The sequence below is a fragment of the Rhinopithecus roxellana genome, chromosome 8 (assembly GCF_007565055.1).
Source record: "Rhinopithecus roxellana isolate Shanxi Qingling chromosome 8, ASM756505v1, whole genome shotgun sequence".
In the NCBI taxonomy this organism is placed as follows: Eukaryota; Metazoa; Chordata; class Mammalia; order Primates; family Cercopithecidae; genus Rhinopithecus; species Rhinopithecus roxellana.
In genome coordinates this window covers 91764124-91784729 of record NC_044556.1, presented here as the reverse complement: position 1 = coordinate 91784729, position 20606 = coordinate 91764124, and the positions used below count along the sequence as shown (strand labels likewise).

The 20606-nt window shown below is 45.3% G+C and overlaps 1 protein-coding gene across 4 annotated transcripts in view; it reads right to left on the bottom strand.

Annotated features, from left to right (window-relative positions):
• Window positions 1-20606, bottom strand: part of OBSCN (obscurin, cytoskeletal calmodulin and titin-interacting RhoGEF) — a 178282-nt gene that overhangs the window by 110897 nt on the left and 46779 nt on the right. For 2 of the 4 annotated variants that reach the window (XM_030935731.1, XM_030935732.1), the window contains exons 11-12: window positions 16929-17204; window positions 13512-13787 (exon numbers count right to left, since the gene is read on the bottom strand). In XM_030935731.1, the coding sequence (XP_030791591.1) occupies window positions 13512-13787; window positions 16929-17204 (552 nt within the window). Of the gene's footprint in view, window positions 1-6843; window positions 7120-13511; window positions 13788-16928; window positions 17205-20606 lie in introns of all 4 variants that reach the window. The other 2 variants (XM_030935730.1, XM_030935733.1) reach the window with 2 other exon arrangements.

Sequence of the window (20606 nt, the reverse complement as noted above, 5' to 3'; positions counted from 1 at the left end):
GTGACCACCACCATCTAGATCAGGAAGGCAGCACTGGGGAGAGAAGGCCTGGACAGGGAGGTGGGAGGGAGACAACTTCCCCAGCCTCAGGTTCTGCACTGGCCGTGTGGTCGGGAGAAGCCCCACCACCTCCCAGCACAAGCAACACAGTTTCTCCTTCCATTCTGCACTGCACCATGGGCTGTCCGGCAGGGCTGCCATGACAGATCCTCCAGGGCAGGGACTAGGGTCCTGACACCTGCACAGCTCCCCTCATGGATGTGCCATGGTCTCCCCAGGGGACTGTGCAGGGCATGTCCTCACCCCGGGGCCCCAGAGTCTAAGACTCCCACTCCTGCCACTGTCAGGAGGGTGAGCTCTAGCCGCTGAAGAGAGGGCCTGGGCCTCCTGTGGCTTCCTGGGTCCCTGTCAGGAGGACTGTCAAGCTGAGTGCCTTCTGATGGTTTGGGGATGGAGTCTTCGCTCTTCTGTGGTGTCACTGTTAAAGGGTCTTGCCCAATTTTCTTTTCTTTTTTGAGACAGGGTCTCACTCTGTCACCCTTGCTGGAGTGCATTGGTGTGATCATAGCCCACTGCAGGTTCAATCCTTAGGCTCAAGACATCCTCCCACCTCGGCCTCCCAAGGAGCCTGAGACTACAGACATGCATCACTATGCCTAGCTCTTTTATTTTTTATTTTCTAGAGGCAGGGTCTTGCTATGTTGCCCAGACTGTTCTCAAATTCCAGGGCTCAAGCAATCCTCCTGCCTTGGCCTCCCAAAGCGTTTGGGTTACAGGCATGAGCCACCACGCCCAACCCCAATTTTCAGTAGCACTGTCTTTTACATATTTATTTTTAGGAACTTCATATACTTATAAGCTATGTATGTTACAAACATCTTCTCCATCTCTGTGCCTTGCCCTTTCACTCCTGTATGAAGGTTCTCTGATGAAATAAAGTGATCAGTTTTATTGCAGGCAAATAATCATTCATCCTGTGTGGCTAGTGCATTCATGTTCTGTTCAAAACATCTTCTATTACCCAGAGGTCACCAGATAATCTATATTATCTATATTATCTGGTAAGAGCTGTTCTACCCACACATTGAGTTGATTTCTTGTATGGGAAGGTAGACATTCAATTTTATTTTATTTTTGCGAACAGTTAATTGTCTTAGCACCATTTGTGAGAAGATCACCCTTCCTCTACACCTCCTCCTAGCACCAGGGTAAAAAATAAAGAAAGGGAGGAGGAATCTGGTTCCATCAAAGCTGTTTGGAGCTCAGTATTCAATTATTTTGGTCTGTTGATCTCTTTCTGCCTTTGGGTCCAGGTATCTGGATCACCACTGCTTTAGAGGACACCCTGCTGTCTGGTACAGCAAAGGCCCTCACACTGTGTTCTTCAAGGGTAGCTTGGCTCTGCTTTGGCCTTTGCTATGCGCTTGTCAGTATTCTCTCACCCAACAGAACTACGGTTGACTGGGATTTATACTTTCAGGTCTTCCACAGCCTTCTAACCATTTATTGAGATATTTTTTACTGTCTCTCAACAATGTTTAATAATTTCCCCCCCACAAACCATCTAAAGATCTTTTGTTAGGCTTGCAATTGGTAACTACAAGACTTTGGATGGTACTGGAAATCTCTTAAAACATTATTTTCCATCTACTTGTTTCTGGTACATGGATCTAGAAGTGTTTTCTGTATATTGATTTTTTTATGTGATAACCATTCCCAAATGTCTTACTAATAATTAGGGTTTTTTTTGACTTTCTAAATTAATAACCATATCGTCTGTGAGGTGCATGTTTTATTTTCCAAGTTTTACACCTTGTACTTTCTTCCTCCTCTGTCTGCTATACAGTGTTGGAAGAAGTGGTGATGGATGGAGTCCTTGTCCTGTTTCCAATCTCAAAGGCGACACTTTCAAGGTTTCATGTTTGTGTAATGTTAGCTTGTTTTCTTTATACTATTGCTTATGAAATTAAGGAAAAATGTTTTTATTTAGAGTTTGTTAAGAATTGTATGACATGAATTGATGCTAAATTTTTCCAAATATTTTTTGCATATTTATGATGTTATATTTTATCCAATGCTTTTAGTCTCCTTATTGCGGTAATCACATTCGTTTTTCTTTCAATCTATTAATGTCACATTTTGTACTGATTTTCAAATGTTTCTCATGTTAAACCAGTCTTGCATTACTGGACTATGACTTTTGTCATTGTGTGTTATCCTCTTGATAAATTGCTGAATTCAGGGTGCTAATATTTAGTTTAAGATAATGAGCTTTGATACTGATAAGAAATTGGCCAATTTTAATTCTTCATATTCACCCTGTCAGAGTTTGGTATTAATGATATTTACCTACATAAAACGAGATAGAGCACTGAGGTCCTTTTTCAATACTCTAGAGGAATGTCTATGAACATGGAATAATTTCTTTCTATAATATTTGGTACAGTTTACAGTAGAGCACTGGGGTAATCTTCTATGAGAAGATTATTTGTTGCATTTCTATAAAAGGTTATAGGACTGTTCAACTTATCTATTTCTACTTTTGATACAGTTTTGAAGAAATTGATCAATTTGCCAAAACTTTTCAAATTTACTTGCATAAATAATAGGGCCGGGCATGGTGACTCACCCCTGTAATTAGAGCACTTTGGGAGGCCGAGGCAGGTGGATCACCTGAGGTCAGGAGCTCAACATAATGGTCAACATAATGAAACCTTGTTTTTGCTAAAAATACAAAAAAATTAGCCAGGCATGGTGGTACGTGCCTGTAGTCCCAGCTACTCTGGAGGCTAAGGCAGGAGAATCACTCGAACCCAGGAGGCGGAGGTTACAGTGAGCCAAGATCACACCACTGCACTCCAGCTGGGGTGACAGAGCGAGACTCCATCTCAAAATAATAATGGCATGTTCTCACATAACAACATTTCAAGTACCTACAAAGTGGGGTTTCTGGCATCTATACACCCCCACAAACTCCTAGATGCTGATGTGACATCAGTGTTAAGTGTCAGTACCTATGAACAAGTATGTGACTGCACTCCATCTCCATCCAACAAAAGACTCTCTTACTAAAGGAAAATAAAGCTGGTTCTCAGATTTCTCTATCAACTAGCTATGAATTATTAGAACGGTATGAAACACATACTGCTTTATCTGTCAGTGGCTGCTGTGTAGTAATTCATCTTTAAAATGTGTGTTGATGTAGCTTGATTTGTTTATTCCTCTTCAGTTTTAAATATACGAAATTAAACTAAGGGAAGTTCAGTCACAGAATGTTCTGACATAAGAGCAAATGAAAACAATATACACTTTCAGAAGATACTTCCAAACCTCACAGTGGTGTATCGCAGTCCAGATCCACCAATTCCCAGCTCTGTATTTATTCTGTAGGCAGTATAATAAAAACAAGCCGGGTGTAGTGACTCATACCCGTAATCCCAACAGTTTGAGAGGCCAAGGCAGGTGGATTGCTTGAAGCCAGAAATTTGAGACCAGCCTGACCAGCATGATGAAACCCCATTTCCACTGAAAATACAAAAATTAGCCAGGTGTGGTGGCAGACGCCTGTAATCTCGGCTACTTGGGAGGCTCAGGCAGGAGAATTGCTTGAACCCAGGAGGCAGAGGTTTCAGTGAGCTGAGATCGTGCCACTGTACTCCAGCCTGGGTGACAGACTCTGTCTCAAAAACAACAACAACAACAATAAAACAAAAAAACCCAGGATATAGATTTTGCCACATGTGGGTGCACAGAGATCTTTTATGCCCATAAGAAAGATGAGAAGAGGGTCCCCGAACACCTAAAACTTGGATAATCCAAAGTTCAAATCATGAGATAATTTCAAGAATGATTGTGTGGCTGAAATTTGCCCTTATCCTGGTTCAATGGAATTCAACCATCTCTCCATAGGGAGAGCCCTCAGGTCGTGCTGATGAGGCTGGGTGCAAGCTCTCAGATGGCCTCAGGTGAGAGACATCTGGTCTACTTCAGCCTCCTGTAGCAGCCTCCTCAGTTCCATTGAGCCAAAGGGCTGGACACCTGGGAGCACCTGTGGGTTCTGACTGGGTGCTGGGAATATGTGAACAGCATTACTGCCTGGAAACACAACTCACAGTGTCTCCTGTACACGCTCATCCCTTCTGGCCAACTTCGGGCCAGCCATGGGTAGGAAAACGGCAGCTAGGATTATGAGAGACTTCCAGAGATGAACTCTAATGGAAAGAGTACTACGATCTATCAGCCAATCTCATCATCACCTCCACACAAGGTAACTCAGCATCCCCAAAGCATTGACCTGCCATGTGCAGGCTGAAGGAGAGCTGCTGGCCCCCAGCCTCACAGCTGTACTCTCTGGCATCTGCTTGGCCTGCCTGCTGCACCACCAGCCTCCGTGTGCAGTCTGCAACCTCCACATGCACTTTCGAGCTGGAGCTCAGCTTCTTCCTGCCCTTGTACCACGTCACCTCTGTCTCGGCCTGGGCCACCTCACAGCTCAGTGTGGCACTAGCCCCTGCTTCAGCCTGCACCTCCCTGTGCGCTGGCTGCTCCTTGGCAAACACTGCCTTGGGCTCTGGGGAAGGCAGGGATGCACAGGGTGACTACCACCATCTAGGTCAGGAAGGCAGCACTGGGGAGAGAAGGCCTGGAAGGTGAGGTGCGAGGGACAGATGCTCTCCAGGCTCTACACCACCGCCTACCAGCACAAGGAACGCAGTTTCTCCATTCATTCTGCATGGAGGATCTGTCATACCCCCAGGGCACCCTGCAGAACAGTAGCATGTTCCTGTCGTCCCTGCTGCTTGGGAGGCTGGTCTCGAATGCCTGAGCTCAAGCCATCCTTATGCCTGGCTCAGCCTCTCAAAGTGCTGGGATTACAGGTATGAGTCACTGTGCCAGGCCTGATGCTAAATTTTATCAAAGAGCTGTTCAGAATTTATGATGTTAAATTTTATCAAACTTTTCTTCTGCATTTATTCAGATAATCATATTGTTTTTCTCTGTCAATCTGTTTGACATTTTCTGATGTTTTGAATATTGAACCAGTATAGCATTTCTAAATTATGCCTTTTATCATAGTGCATTTTCCTTTTGACATACTGATCATACCACTTTGAAAATATATTGTTGAAGCATTGGCCTGCATATCCATAATGATTGGCCTGTAATTTCAAATCTTTATACTGTTCTTATCATAATTGGTATCTATGTTATGCCATCCACATAAAACAGATTCAAGAGTGTATCTTCTCATTCTATTCTCTGAAAGGATCTCTAAGAACATGAAATAATTTGTTTTGAGGATATCTGGTATAATTTATCAGTAGATCCACTGGGCTTAGATCTTTTATAAAAATATTTGTATCACTGGTTCCACTTAATTAAAAGCTACAGGACTATCTGAGTTGTCTGTTTCTTCCCGTGTAACTTTTTCATATAGTTTTCTCTAAGAAATTGGCAATTCTCCAAAACTTATAAAATGTATTACCATTAATTTATCACACTCTCTTAACACAATATTTTAGAAAGATACATAGTGGGCTTTTTTGGTATCTATACACAACTACAAATGACTATATACTGATAGAATGCCAAGCTCTCAAGGGTTGGCATTTGGGAGTCAATGTAGTACCACAATCTTTTTCTCTCTGATATTTAGCCTGGTTTTTTTGTTGTTGTTGTTTTTGTTTTTATTTTTTTTTTCCAGAACAGGGTCTCACTCTGTCGCCCAGGCTGGAGTGCAGTGGTGTGATCATGGCACACTGCAGCCTGGAATTCCTGGGCCCAAGTGATCCTCCTGCCTCAGCCTCCTGAATAGCTAGGACTACAGGCATGTGCCACTTCATCCAGCTAATTTTTGTATTTTTTTGTAGAGACGAGGTCTTGCTATAGCGCCTAATTTGGTCTCAAACTGCTGGGATCAGGCAATCCTCCTGCCTCGACCTCCCAAAGTGCTGGGACTACAACAGTCTTGAGCCACTATGCCCAGGCCAGACTCTCTTAACAAAATATATACATATCTTAGGTGTGCTGAGATAGCTTAAGCTCTTTCTTCCTTTCCACTGCTAAATTCATAAATCAGACTCCAAGGGGGAATTCTGACTCAGAACGCTGTAACTAGAGACAAAAGGAAAGCCAGATTACCCTTAAGAAGAGCACTTGGAATCTGCAATTGTATCCCAGGGGCACAGTCACCAGCCCTCTGGGCTGGGATTTTTTGCACAGACACTGCAAGAAAACAAGGACCGAGATTTTGCTACATATGGGTTCACAGTGAGCTTCTAAAGCTTCTAGGTCCATGAAAAAAAAAGGAAAGAGTCTCTGGGGACACCAAAAGCTTTGATGCTCCAAAGTTCAGTCTGGAAAGAATTCCAAGTGGGACTGCTTGGGCAGAATTTCCCCTTATGTGGTTCATATGAATTCAAAATGTCTCTCATGGGCTAGAAGCCCCACATGGTGCTGAAGGGAGGCAGGCGGAAGATACTGGATGATAGAAAGGACACCCCACTTTCCCAAGGGAGGTACCTGGTCCACCTCAGACCACAGGGCCAGACAGCACCAGGGGCCTGGACACCAAAGAGCATGGGGGTTTGGGGTAGGGGCTCAGTGTGATGAGGCTGCACTGCATGGGAACGCCGCTCCAAGTGCACCACAGGGCCTGGCCCTCCCTGTACCCTCCCATCCGGCCAAGCCTGGCCCAGCCACGGGCATGAAACTGGGAAGTGAGGGCATGGAGAAGTGGAGAGGTGGAGTCTCATGGAAAAGGCACTGGGGGTCGTGAAGTCCATCAGCCAGTCTCATCATCACCTCCACACAAGGTCACTCTCCATCCCCCAGAGTACTGACCTGCCACGTGTAGGTGGAAGGACAGCCGCTGGCTCCCTGCCTCGCAGCTGTACTCCCCAGCATCTGCCTGACCCGCCTGCTGCACCACCAGCCTCCGTGTGCAGCCCACGGCCTCCACATGCACTTTCGAGCTGGAGCTCAGCTTCCTCCCGTCCTTGTACCACGTCACCTCCGTCTGGGCCTGGGCCACCTCGCAGTTGAGTGTGGCGCTGGCCCCTGCCTGGGCCTGCACCTCCCTGTGTGCCAGCTGCTCCTTGGCAAACACCGCCTTGGGCTCTGGGGAAGGCAAGATGCACAGGGTGACCACCACCATCTAGGTCAGGAAGGCAGAACTGGGGAGAGAAGGCCTGGAAGGGGAGGTGCGAGGGACAAGATGCTCTCCAGGCTGCACCACCACCTCCCAGCACAAGGAAGCTTCTCCATCCATTCTGTACAGTGCCACAGGCTGTCCTTGGTGGGGTGGCTGTGACAGATCTTGCATGCACGAGTTCATCTGGGGCAGGGATTGGTGTCCTGATGCCTGCACCCTTCCCCTCATGAATGGAGCAAGGGTCTCCCCATGCGACTGTGCAGGGCGTGCCTTCACCACAGAACCCCAGTCCTGAGGCTCCCGCTCCTGCTACTGTCAGGACGGTCAGCTTTGGCCTCAGTGGGGTGTGTCACTGTGGCTTTCTTCACTGTTCTATGGCTCACAGGGCTGAGCATCTTTCTAGAGGATTGGCCATTCCTGTTTACTCCTCTGTAGTGTCACTACTCAATTCTATCCCATTATTAACAGCACTGTCTTGTCTTTATTCACTTTAAGGCAGCAGTCCCCAACATTTTTGGCAGCGGGGACCAGTTTCATGGAAGACAATTTTTCCACAGATGGAGGTCTGGGGGACAGTTTCGGGATGAAACTGTTACACTTCAGATCATCAGGCATTAGATTCTCATAAGGAGCACAACCTAGATCCCTCCCATGCACAGTTCACAATAGGGTTCATGCTCCTATAAGAATCTAGTGCTGCTGCTGATCTGACAGGAGGCAGAGCTCAGGCAGGAATGCTCACCTGCCACTCACCTCCTGCTGTGTGGCCCAGTTCCTAACAGGCCACAGAACACTACTGGTCCACAGATTAGGGGGTGGGGACCCCGGCTTTAAGGTCTTCTTTATATATTTAAATGTTAGAGAGGTCAGAATTATGTACTTTGTATCTTCCCTACCTGTGTGACTTGGGTTTTCATCTTTTATGGCTTCTTCTGATGAATCATACATTTTAGTTTTAATTTACTCAAATACATCGATCTTGTCCATTGTGGTTAGGGCATTCGTGTACTATTTAAACACTTCCTTAAACCCTAAATTCTATAGATAGCCTATGCTTACCGTCTTGGGGTTTATGGTTTTACCTTTTACCCTGAGGTCTCTAACCCACCAGGAGCTGACTCTCACACATGCTATGAATTACCAATATGCTTTAATTCTTCCCATATGTTTAAATGGTCCACACACTAGTTATGAAAACACTATCCTTGGCCAGGTGCAGTGGTTCACACCTGTAATCCCAGCACTTTGGGAGGCCAAGGTGGGCAGATCACGAGGTCAGGAGATCAAGACCATCCTGGTTAACATGGTGAAACCCCGTCTCTACTAAAAATACAAAAAAATCAGCCAGGCGTGGTGGCAGATGCCTGTATTTCCAGCTACTCGGGAGGCTGAGGCAGGAGAATGGCGTGAACCCAGGAGGCGGAGCTTGCAGTGAGCCCAGATTGCACCACTGCACTCCAGCCTGGGTAACAGAGCTAGACTCCATCTCAAAAAAAAAAAAAAGAAAAGAAAAGAAAAAAGAAAACACTACCCTTTCTCTATTTCTTGCACAGATGCCATGGTTGAAAAAAAAAAAAAGGGGGGGGGGGATGTCCAGAGATCATCGATGCATGGGACTCTCTGAGTTCACTATTCCATTTCTTTGTTCTGATACCTAACCATTCGTTGAAATCCATTGTCTTAATTACTGTAAGTTTATAATAATTTTCGACATCTGGTAGAGTCATGTTCATACTTTGATTTTCTTTTCATTCCCCCACAAAAAAAATTGTTTGGATCCTGATTGTTAATGAACATATTTTAATTTTTTCATGAATTTCTATCCATTTAATTAGATTTCTTAATTGTCTTGTAAAACATACAATAATTTCCTAGCCCCTCCCCAGGCTTTAAACATCTTTATTAGACTTTGAATTAGAAACATTGTAATTTTGATGCTACTGTCTTTTCCAATTTCATTTTGCAAACTGTTTAATGCTGTATATAGATACAGAAGTGTTTTCTGTGTGTTGATTTTTTTTTTTTTTTTACAGGATAATCATTCTCAACAATGTTACTTAGTCTACTAAGTTCTCTATTGGATTTTCCAAGTGGATGGTCATATCATCAGTAAATTTCACTTTTACTTTTTCCAAGTGCTATGCCTTTTGCTTTATCTTCCTCCTTACCCTTATGTACAATGTTGGATACAAGTGGTGACACCGCCCTGTCTCCTCTGAATCAAACCTTTCAAGGTTCACTCTGAGTGGGATCCTAGTGGTGCTTCTGCAGTATCATTTATCAAATTAAGGAAGAACACTTCTATAAAGTTTGTTAAGAATCCTATGATAGCGCTAAATTTTCTCAAATATATCTTCTAGATTTTATCAAATACTTTTAATCTGCATTTATTGAGATAACTACATCATTTTTCATTCAATCTGTTAAGGTCAAGCTTATTATACTGACCTAATGCTTCTAAAGCCAAACTAGCCTTGCATTCTGGGACCAAGATCTTCAACAGAGTGCATTGTCTTCTTGATACGTTGCTGAATTCCATTTGCTAATACTTTGTTTATGATTGTGTTCTTGATATCGATAATGACAAATCAATACAGATTGGTCTACAATTTAGTTCTTCCTACTTCCTTTGTCAGATTTTGGTATTAATGTTACACTATCTACATAAAATGATGGCCTGGACGTGGTGGCTCACACCTGTAATCCCAGCATTGTGGGAGGCCAAGGCAGGTGGATAGCTTGAACCTAGAAGTTTGAGACTATCCTGGGCAACATGGCAAAACCCCGTCTCTACTGAAAAAAAATACAAAAAAATAGCCGGCACACATGCTATTTTTGTGCTGGTGGTGCATGCCTGTAATTCCAGCTTCTTGGGAGGCTGAGGTGGGAAAATCACTTGAACCCAGGAGGCAGAGGCTGCAATGAGCCAAGATTGTGCCACTGCACTCCAGCCTGGACAATAGAGTGAGGGCCTGTCTAAAAAAAAAAATAAAAATAAAAAATACATAAAATGGCATATGGAGTCAATCTCCTTTTACTATTCTCCAGAACAATATTCATGAATATGGAATAACTGCTTTCCAGAATATTTGAAACAGTTTACTAGAAAATTCTTGGATTTAAAATATTTTTTTACTACTGCCTCCATCTATTTAAAACTTATAGGACTATTTAAGTTTTCTGTATCCTCTTATGTGAGTTTTCATGTAATTTACTAGGAATTATCCAAATTGTCCCAACTTTTCAAATTTATTACATGAAATATCTTGTCATATTCTCCGAAAATAACTTCACAAATATATACAGTGGGATTTCTGTTATCTATACACATCCACATAACATTGATGCTGATGTAATACCAAACTTATGTGTTAGCACCCAGAGGTCACCATGGGACTTCAGCCCACCCCTATTTGGCATCAATACTCTCCCTTTTTTTTTCTGAAAGAAAATTAATTGTATTTATCAGGCTTCCCTATGTACCAGCCAAGGGAACACAGACATACACAGCAGCAAACACACTGGACTTACTGGTGAGACATTTGCATTTCAGAGGATGGGAAATAAATCTGACTAAAATTCAGGGACCTTCTACCTCAGTAAAATGTCTAGAGGTCCAGTGGTGTGGGGTCTGTCAAGATAGTCCTTCTAAGGTGAAGGATAAGTTGCTGCATTTGGCCCCTCCTACAACCAAGAAAGAGGCACAATGCCTATTTGGATTTTGGAGGCAATACATTCCTCATCTGGGTGTGTTACTCTGGACCATTTATCAAGTGACCCAAAAGGCTGCCAGTTTTGAGTGGGGTCCAGAACAGGAGAAGGGTCTGCAACAGGTCCAGGCTGCTGTGCAAGCTGCTTTGCCACCTGGGCCATATGACCCAGCAGATCCAGTGGTGCTTGAGGTGCCAGTGGCAGATATGGATGCTGTTTGGAGCCTTTAGCAGGCCCTCACAGGTGAATCAGAGTGGAGGCCTCTAGGATTTTGGAGCAACACCCTGCCATCTTCTGCAGGTAACTACTCCCGTTTTGAGAGACAGCTCTTGGCCTGTTAATGGGCTTTGGTGGAAACTGAACAATTGACTACGGATCATCAAGTCACCATGTGACTTGAACTGACTGTCATAACTTGGGTGCTTTCTGATCCATGTAGCCATAAAGTTGGGCATGCACAGTAGCATTCTATCATCAAATGGAAGTGGTATATACATGATAGGGCTAGAGTAGATCCTGAAGGCCCATGTAAGTTACATGAGGAAGTGGCTCAAGTGCCCATGGTCCCCACTCCTGCCACCCTGCCTTCTCTCCCCCAGCCTGCCCCAGTGGCCTCATGGGGAGTCCCCTATGATCAACTGACAGAGAAAGAGAAGACTAGGGCCTGATTCACAGATGGTTCTGCATGATATGCCGGCACCACCCAAAAGTGGACAGCTGCAGCACTACAGCCTCTTTCTAGGACATCCCTGAAGAACAGTGGCTAAGGGAAATCTTCCCAGTGGGCAGAACTTCAAGCAGTGCACCTCGTTGTGCACTTTGCTTCAAGGAGAAATGGCCAGATGAGCGATTATACACTGATTCATGGGCTGTAGACAATGGTTTGGCTGGATGGTCAGGGACCTGGAAGAAGCGTGATTGGAAAATTGAGGAAGAGATATGTGGATGCACCTCTCTGAGTGGTCACAAATTGTGAAGATATCTGTATCTCATGCGAGTGCTCACCAAAGGGTGACCTCAGCAGAGGAGGATTTTAATAATCAAGTGAATAGGATGACTCGTTCTGTGGACACCACTCAGCCTCCTTCCCCAGCCATCCCTGTCATTACCCATGAACAAAGCGGCCATGGTGGCAGGGATGGAGGTTACACGTGTGCTCAGCAGCATGGACTTCCACTCACCAAGGCGGACCTGACTAAGGCCACTGCTGAGTCCTCAATTTGCTAGCAGCAGAGACCAACAATGAGCCCTTGATATGGCACCATTCCTCAGGGTGATCAGACATCTGCTTGATGGCAGGTTGATTATATTGGACCTCTTCCATCATGGAAAGGACAATGGTTTGTCCTCACCAGAATAGACACTTACTCCAGATACGAGTTTGTCTATCCTGCACACAACACTTTGGTCAAGACTACCATCCATAGATTCACAGAACGCCTTATCCACCGTCATGGTATTCCACACAGCATTGCTTCTGACCAAGGCACTCTATGGTTAAAGAAGTGTGGCAGTGGGCTCATGCTCATGGAATTCACTGGTCTTACCATGTTCCCCATCATCCTGAAGCAGGTGGACTGACAGAACAGTGGAATGGCCTTTTGAAGTCACAATTCCAAAGCCAGCTAGGTGACAATGCTTTTCAGGGCTGGGGCAAAGTTCTCCAGAAGCTGCGTATGCTCTGAATCGGTGTCCAATATATGGTGCTGTTTCTCCCATAGCCAGGATTCACGAGTCCGGGAATCAAAGGATGGAAGTGGAAGTGGCACCACTCACCATCACCCCTAGTGACCCACTAGCAAAATTTTTGCTTCCTGTTCTCATGACATTACCTTCTGCTGGCTTAGAGATCTTAGTTCCGGAAGGAGGAATGCTGCCACCAGGAGACACAACAACAATCCCATTAAACTGGAAGTTAAGAATGCCACCTGGCCACTTTGGGCTCCTCCTACCTTTAAGTCAACAGGCTAAGGGAGTTACATTGTTGGTTAGGGTGACTGACCCAAACTATTAAGATGAAATCAGTCTACTACTTCACAATGAAGGTAAGGAGGCATGTGTGTGGAATATAGGCAATTCCTTCGGGCGTGTCTCAGTATTACCATGCCCTGTGATTAAGGTCAGTGGGAAACTACAACAGCCCAATCCAGGCAGGACTACAAATGACCCAAACCCTTCAGGAATGAAGGTTTGGGTCACTCCACCAGGAAAAAAATTAAAATATCTCTCGCTGACCAGAACCCAGTATGTGCTGCTGGGTGAGGGCATATGGTAGCTGCCAGAGCATATACTGAGAGGATATTCACAGAACCCCAGGAGAGAGACGCCTGGTCAACCTCAGAACCCAAGACAAGGGACATCGAGAGTCCCAGATGTCAAGGAGCACCAGAAAGGTTCTGGGCAGGTGCTGGGAACAAGTGACTGAGCATTAAAAAGTGCAAACATGCCTCTGGGTTTGCAGATACAGCCCCTCTGCCTCCCATGTACACCCCTCTCTCGCCCCAGCCACAGGGATGGAAATGGAAGCAGGAGGATGGGAAGCCCGAGACGTGAAGGCTGAAGGAAAGTGCACAGAGATATGCTGGGGCTATGAGTCAGAACCACCATCACCTCTGAAGAGGCTCCTCGGTGCCCCCAAAGCACTGACCTGCCACGTGCAGGCGGAAGGAGAGCCGCTTGCCCCCGGCCTCGGAGCTGTACTCCCCGGCGTCCGCCTGGCCCGCCTGCTGCACCACCAGCCTCCGTGTGCAGCCCACGGCCTCCATTCGCACTTTCGAGCTGGAGCTCAGTTTCTTCCCATCCTTGTACCATGTCACCTCTGTCTGGGCCTGGGCCACCTCGCAGCTTAGCGTGGCACTGGCCCCCGCCTCGGTCTGCACCTCCCTGTGTGCTGGCTGCTCCTTTGCAAACACCACCTTGGGCTCTGGGGAAGGCAGAGATGCACAGGGTGACCACCACCATCTAGATCAGGAAGGCAGCACTGCGGAGAGAAGGCCTGGACAGGGAGGCGGGAGGGAGAGAACCTTCCCCAGCCTCAGGCTCTGCACTGGCTGTGTGGTCGTGAGAAGCCCCACCACCTCCCAGCACAAGGAACAGTTTCTCCATCCATTCTGCACGGTGCCATGGGCTGTCCCAGGCAGGGCTGCCATGACAGATCCTCCAGGGCAGGGACTGGAGTCTTGACGCCTGCACAGCTCCCCTCACAGATGTGCCAGGTTCTCCCCAGGCGACTGTGCAGGGTGCGTCCTCACCCCAGGGCCCCAGAGTCTGAGGCTCCCGCTCCTGCCACTGTCAGCAGGGTCAGCTCTGGCCTTGGCGGGGAGGGCCTGGGCCTCCCGTGGCTTCCTGGGGCCCCGTCAGGAGGACTGTAAGCTGGGTGCCTTCTGATGGTCTGGGGATGGAGTCTTCACTCTTCTGTGGTGTCACTGTGCAAGTGCTTTGTCTGACTTTCAATAGCACTGTCTTTCTTTTACACTTCATTTTAAGATCTCTTTTTACATTGAAATACTAGAGCAGTGACCATTAGCATGTTAGAAATATCTTCCTTTTCTGTGTAGCTTGCCTTTTCATTCTCTTATGGTATCTTCCAAAGAATCAAAAATTTTAATTTTAATGTATTCAAATATATCAAATGTGTTTCATTGTGATCAGGGCATGTATGTTCTGTTTAGGAAATCATGCTTTATTGTGAAGTCACCAGAAACATCTCTGTTTTCCTCTAAGACTTGTATGGGTTTCCCCGGGATTCTGACATCTCTAACCAACTGGAGTTGACTTTGTGTGTGGTTGAGATCCTGGTCTGATTTATTTCCCATATGGTTTACTGGTCCAAAATCTTTTTTTTTTTTCCTTTTATTTTCTGAGACAAGGTCTCACTCTGTCACCCAGAGTGGAGTGCAGTGATGCAATCATAGCTAACCGCAGCTTCAGTCTCCTGAGTTCAAGCCATCCTCCCACCTCAGCTTCCCAAGTAGCTGGGACTACAGGTACATGCCACCACAGCCAGCTACTTTTTTTTCAATTTCTTTAGAGATGGGATCTTGCTTTGTTGCCCAGGCAGGAAAGCAGTGGCGTGATCATAGCTAACTGCAGCCTCCAACTCCTGGGCTCAAATGATCCTCCTGCCTCAGCCTCCCAAGTAGCAGGGACTTACAGGTGCACACCACCATGCCTGGGTAATACGACTTTCTTCATAGCATACTATTCTCTTAGTATATTGCTAAATATATATTAATAATATGTTGTTTAAGATTTTGTCCTTGCTATCCATAATAGGTTGGCCTATTTTTAATTCTTCCTACTTTGTATCAACATCATGCTATCTACATGAAACAAATCAGAGAGTGCATCTCTTCATTGTATTCTCTAGAAGAATCTCCATGAACATGGAATAATTTATTTGCAGATTGTTTGGTACAATTTACTGTACAGTTATTAGATATTGCTTAGAAATTTCTTGGTGAAAACATTTTTTGTTACTAGTCCCATTTATTTAAAAGTTATAGGACTATCTGAGTTGTCTATTTCTTCTTATGTTACTTTTTATATACTTTTTAAGCAATTTAACAATTTGTTGAACCTGTTCATATTTATTACCAGTAAATAATTTGTCATACTCTCCTAAAATAGCACTTTAGAAAGACACATAGTGGGTTTACTGGCATCTATAACCACCCACAAACTACTGCCCAGTGGTAATACCAGACTGTCATGTGTTGGCCCCCAGGCATCAACATGGGGCTGCAGCCCACAGATCTCTGATGTGAAGATTCTCTTAATGAAAAGAAAATAAATGTAGTTTCAGAATTCTCTATGACCCAGTCAGGAAAAGCCACAACATAATTACTGGGAAATGCCACTGAATAAATACTTCTTTTGTCAGTCAGGGCCTGCTTGATATGGTTTGCCTCTGTGTCCCCACCCAAATCTCACCTTGAATAGTAATAATCACCACGCTGCAATGGTGGGACCAGGTGGGGGTAATTGAATCATGGGGGCAGTTTCCCTCATGCTGTTCTCATAATACTGAGTGACTACTACCAAGATCTGATGGTTTTATAAGGAGCTCCCTTCTTCACTTGGCACTCATTCTTTCTCCTGAAGCCCTGTGAAGAGGTGCCTTCCACCATGATTGTAAGTTTCCTAAGGCCTTGCAAGTTTCCTGAGGCCTTCCCAGCCATGCAGAACTGTGAGTCAATTAAACCTCTTTCCTTACCCACTCTCGGGTATGTCTTTATTAGCAGTGTGAGAACAGACTAATATATGCTACTATTGCATCTCAGTTGTATCAGTGCCTGGTGATGTCATATAAGCTACTTATTCCTTTCCAATTCTCAATTTAAAAATCAAGCTCCAAGGAGAATCTGACATGTTCTAACTAAAAACAAAGGAAAACAAGAGTTGTTTTTGGAAGAGAATTCCAGACCTCATGGGTGCATATCACAGGCTCGTATGTACCAATCCATGCTGCTGTTTTACTTGACACAGACATTGCAACAAACATGGATCTAGGTTTTGCTACCTGTGGGTGCACAGGCAACTTCCAGGTTCATGCAAAAGAAGGGAGAAGGTCCCAGGACATCGAAATTCAGATAATCCACAGTGTGATATTGAGATAATTCCATGTATGGCTGTGTGGCTGAAATTCCCCTTTCTCCCAGCTGAGTTAAATTCAAACATCTGTCACTAGGGAGAACAAGCATGCGGGCATGTGGGAGCTGCCAGACATCCAACAGAGGGAAATTCACATATCCCCAGGTGGAGACACCGGGTCTAACTTGACCACAGGGCCTGGTAGAGACAAGACGAAACACCCAAGGTTCTAGGCAGATGATGGGAACATATGGTCGAGTATTACTGCATATAAACACCATTCCAGGTATGCAGCAACAGCCCCTGTCCCTACACACATACCCTTCCCATCTGGCCTCGTTTGAACACACCAGTTATGAAATAGGAATTGGGAGGATAGGAAACCACAGAGGTAAAGGCTAATGGGAAGAGCACCAGAGTATATCAACCAGTATCATAACCTCTACAAAGTTAGTACCCCTAAAGCACTGACCTGAAACATCCAGGTGGAAGGAGAGCCGCTGGTCCCCGGCCTCACAGCTGTACTCCCCAGCATCTGCCTGGCTTGCCTGCTGCACCACCAGCTGCCGCATGCAGCCTGTGGCCTCTACACGCACTTTCGAACTGGAGCTCAGCTTCTTCCCGTCCTTGTACCATGTCACCTCCGTCTGGGCCTGGGCCACCTCACAGCTCAGTGTGGCGCTGGCTCCTGCCTCAGTCTGCACCTCATTATGCACTGATTGCTCCTTGGCAAACACCGCCTTGGGCTCTGAGGGTGGACAGGAGGGGTGCACAGTCAGAAACACAAATCTGGGACCAACCCATTTCACAGGCACTGAAGATTCAGGATTCAGCAACAACAAACAACTAATGAAAGATATAAACCCACAGACTCAAGATGTTCTACAATCCCAACCAGGATAGAGACAAAGGAAACCACACCTACGTTCATAAAAGAAATACTGGGGCGGAGCAAGATGTCCGAATAGGAACAGCTCCAGTCTCCAACTCCCAGCGCCAGCGACACAGAAGACCAGTGATTTCTGCATTTTCAACTGAGGTACTGGGTTCATCTCACTAGGGAGTGCGGGACAATCGGTGCTGGTCAGCTGCTGCAGCCCAACCAGCGAGAGCTGAAGCAGGGCAAGGCATCACCTCACCTGGGAAGCGCAAGGGGGAAGGGAATCCCTTTTCCTAGCCAGGGGAACTGAGACACACAACACCTGGAAAATCGGGTAACTCCCACCCCAATACTGCGCTTTAAGCAAATGGGCACACCAGAGGATTATACCCCACACCTGGCGGGGAGGATCCCACGCCCACGGAGCCTCCCTCATTGCTAGCACAGCAGTCTGCCATCTAACCACAAGGCAGCAGCGAGGCTGGGGGAGGGGCGCCCGCCATTGCTGAGGCTTAAGTAGGTAAACAAAGCCGATGGGAAGATCGAACTGGGTGGAGCTCACAGCAGCTCAAGGAAACCTGCCAGTCTCTGTAGACTCCACCTCTGGGGACAGGGCACGGATAAATAACACCAACAAAAAAGCAGCAGAACCTCTGCAGATGCAAATGACTCTGTCTGACAGCTTTGAAGAGAGCAGTGGATCTCCCAACACGGAGGTTGAGATCTGAGAAGGGACAGACTGCCTGCTCAAGTGGGTCCCTGACCCCTGAGTAGCCTCACTGGGAGATATCCCCCACTACGGGCAGTCTGACACCCCACACCTCACAGGGTGGAGTACACCCCTGAGAGGAAGCTTCCAAAGTAAGAATCAGACAGGTACACTCGCTGATCTATCTTCTGCAACCTCTGCTGCTGATACCCAGGCAAACAGGGTCTGGAGTGGACCTCAAGCAATCTCCAACAGACCTACAGCTGATGTTCCTGACTGTCAGAAGGAAAACTATCAAACAGGAAGGACACCTACACCAAAATCCCATCAGTACGTCACCATCATCAAAGACCAAAGACAGATAAAACCACAAAGATGGGGAAAAAGCAGGGCAGAAAAGCTGGAAATTCAAAAAATAAGAGCGCATCTCCCCCTACAAAGGAGCACAGCCCATTGCCAGCAACGGATCAAAGCTGGTCAGAGAATGACTTTGACAAGATGAGAGAAGAAGGCTTCAGTCCATCAAACTTCTCAGAGCTAAAGGAGGAATTACGTACCCAGTGTAAAGAAACTAAAAATCTTGAAAAAAGAGTGGAAGAATTGACAGCTAGACTAATTAATGCAGAGAAGGTCATAAACGAAATGACAGAGATGAAAACCATGACACAAGAAATACATGACAAATGCACAAGCTTCAGTAACCGACTCGATCAACTGGAAGAAAGAGTATCAGCGATTGAGGATCAAATGAATGAAATGAAGCGAGAAGAGAAACCAAAAGAAAAAAGAAGAAAAAGAAATGAACAAAGCCTGCAAGAAATATGGGATTATGTAAAAAGACCAAATCTGCGTCTGATTGGGGTGCCTGAAAGTGAGGGGGAAAATGGAACCAAGTTGGAAAACACTCTTCAGGATATCATCCAGGAGAACTTCCCCAACCTAGTAGGGCAGGCCAACATTCGAATTCAGGAAATACAGAGAACGCCACAAAGATACTCCTCCAGAAGAGCAACTCTAAGACACATAATTGCCAGATTCACCAAAGTTGAAATGAAGGAAACAATCTTAAGGGCAGCCAGAGAGAAAGGTCGGGTTACCCACAAAGGGAAGCCCATCAGACTAACAGCAGATCTCTCGGCAGAAACGCTACAAGCCAGAAGAGAGTGGGGGCCAATATTCAACGTTCTTAAAGAAAAGAATTTTAAACCCAGAATTTCATATCCAGCCAAACTAACTTTCATAAGTGAAGGAGAAATAAAATCCTTTACAGATAAGCAAATACTTAGAGATTTTGTCACCACCAGGCCTGCCTTACAAGAGACCCTGAAGGAAGCCCTAAACATGGAAAGGAACAACCGGTACCAGCCATTGCAAAAACATGACAAAATGTAAAGACCATCGAGGCTAGGAAGAAACTGCATCAACTAACGAGCAAAATAACCAGTTAATATCATAATGGCAGGATCAAGTTCACACATAACAATATTAACCTTAAATGTAAATGGACTAAATGCTCCAATTAAAAGACACAGACTGGCAAACTGGATAAAGAGTCAAGACCCATCAGTCTGCTGTATTCAGGACACCCATCTCACATGCAGAGACATACATAGGCTCAAAATAAAGGGATGGAGGAAGATCTACCAAGCAAATGGAGAACAAAAAAAAGCAGGGGTTGCAATCCTAGTCTCTGATAAAACAGACTTTAAACCATCAAAGATCAAAAGAGACAAAGAAGGCCATTACATAATGGTAAAGGGATCAATTCAACAGGAAGAGCTAACTATCCTAAATATATATGCACCCAATACAGGAGCACCCAGATTCATAAAGCAAGTCCTTAGAGACTTACAAAGACACTTAGACTCCCATACAATAATAATGGGAGACTTCAACACTCCACTGTCAACATTAGACAGATCAACGAGACAGAAAGTTCACAAGGATATCCAGGAATTGAACTCATCTCTGCACCAAGCGGACCTAATAGACATCTATAGAACTCTCCACCCCAAATCAACAGAATATACATTCTTCTCAGCACCACATCGCACTTATTCCAAAATTGACCACATAATTGGAAGTAAAGCACTCCTCAGCAAATGTACAAGAACAGAAATTATAACAAACTGTCTCTCAGACCACAGTGCAATCAAACTAGAACTCAGGACTAAGAAACTCACTCAAAACCGCTCAACTACATGGAAACTGAACAACCTGCTCCTGAATGACTACTGGGTACATAACGAAATGAAGGCAGAAATAAAGATGTTCTTTGAAACCAACGAGAACAAAGATACAACATACCAGAATCTCTGGGACACATTTAAAGCAGTGTGTAGAGGGAAATTTATAGCACTAAATGCCCACAAGAGAAAGCTGGAAAGATCTAAAATTGACACTCTAACACCACAATTAAAAGAACTAGAGTGGCAAGAGCAAACACATTCAAAAGCTAGCAGAAGGCAAGAAATAATGAAGATCAGAGCAGAACTGAAGGAGATAGAGACACAAAAAACCCTCCAAAAAATCAATGAATTCAGGAGTTGGTTTTTTGAAAA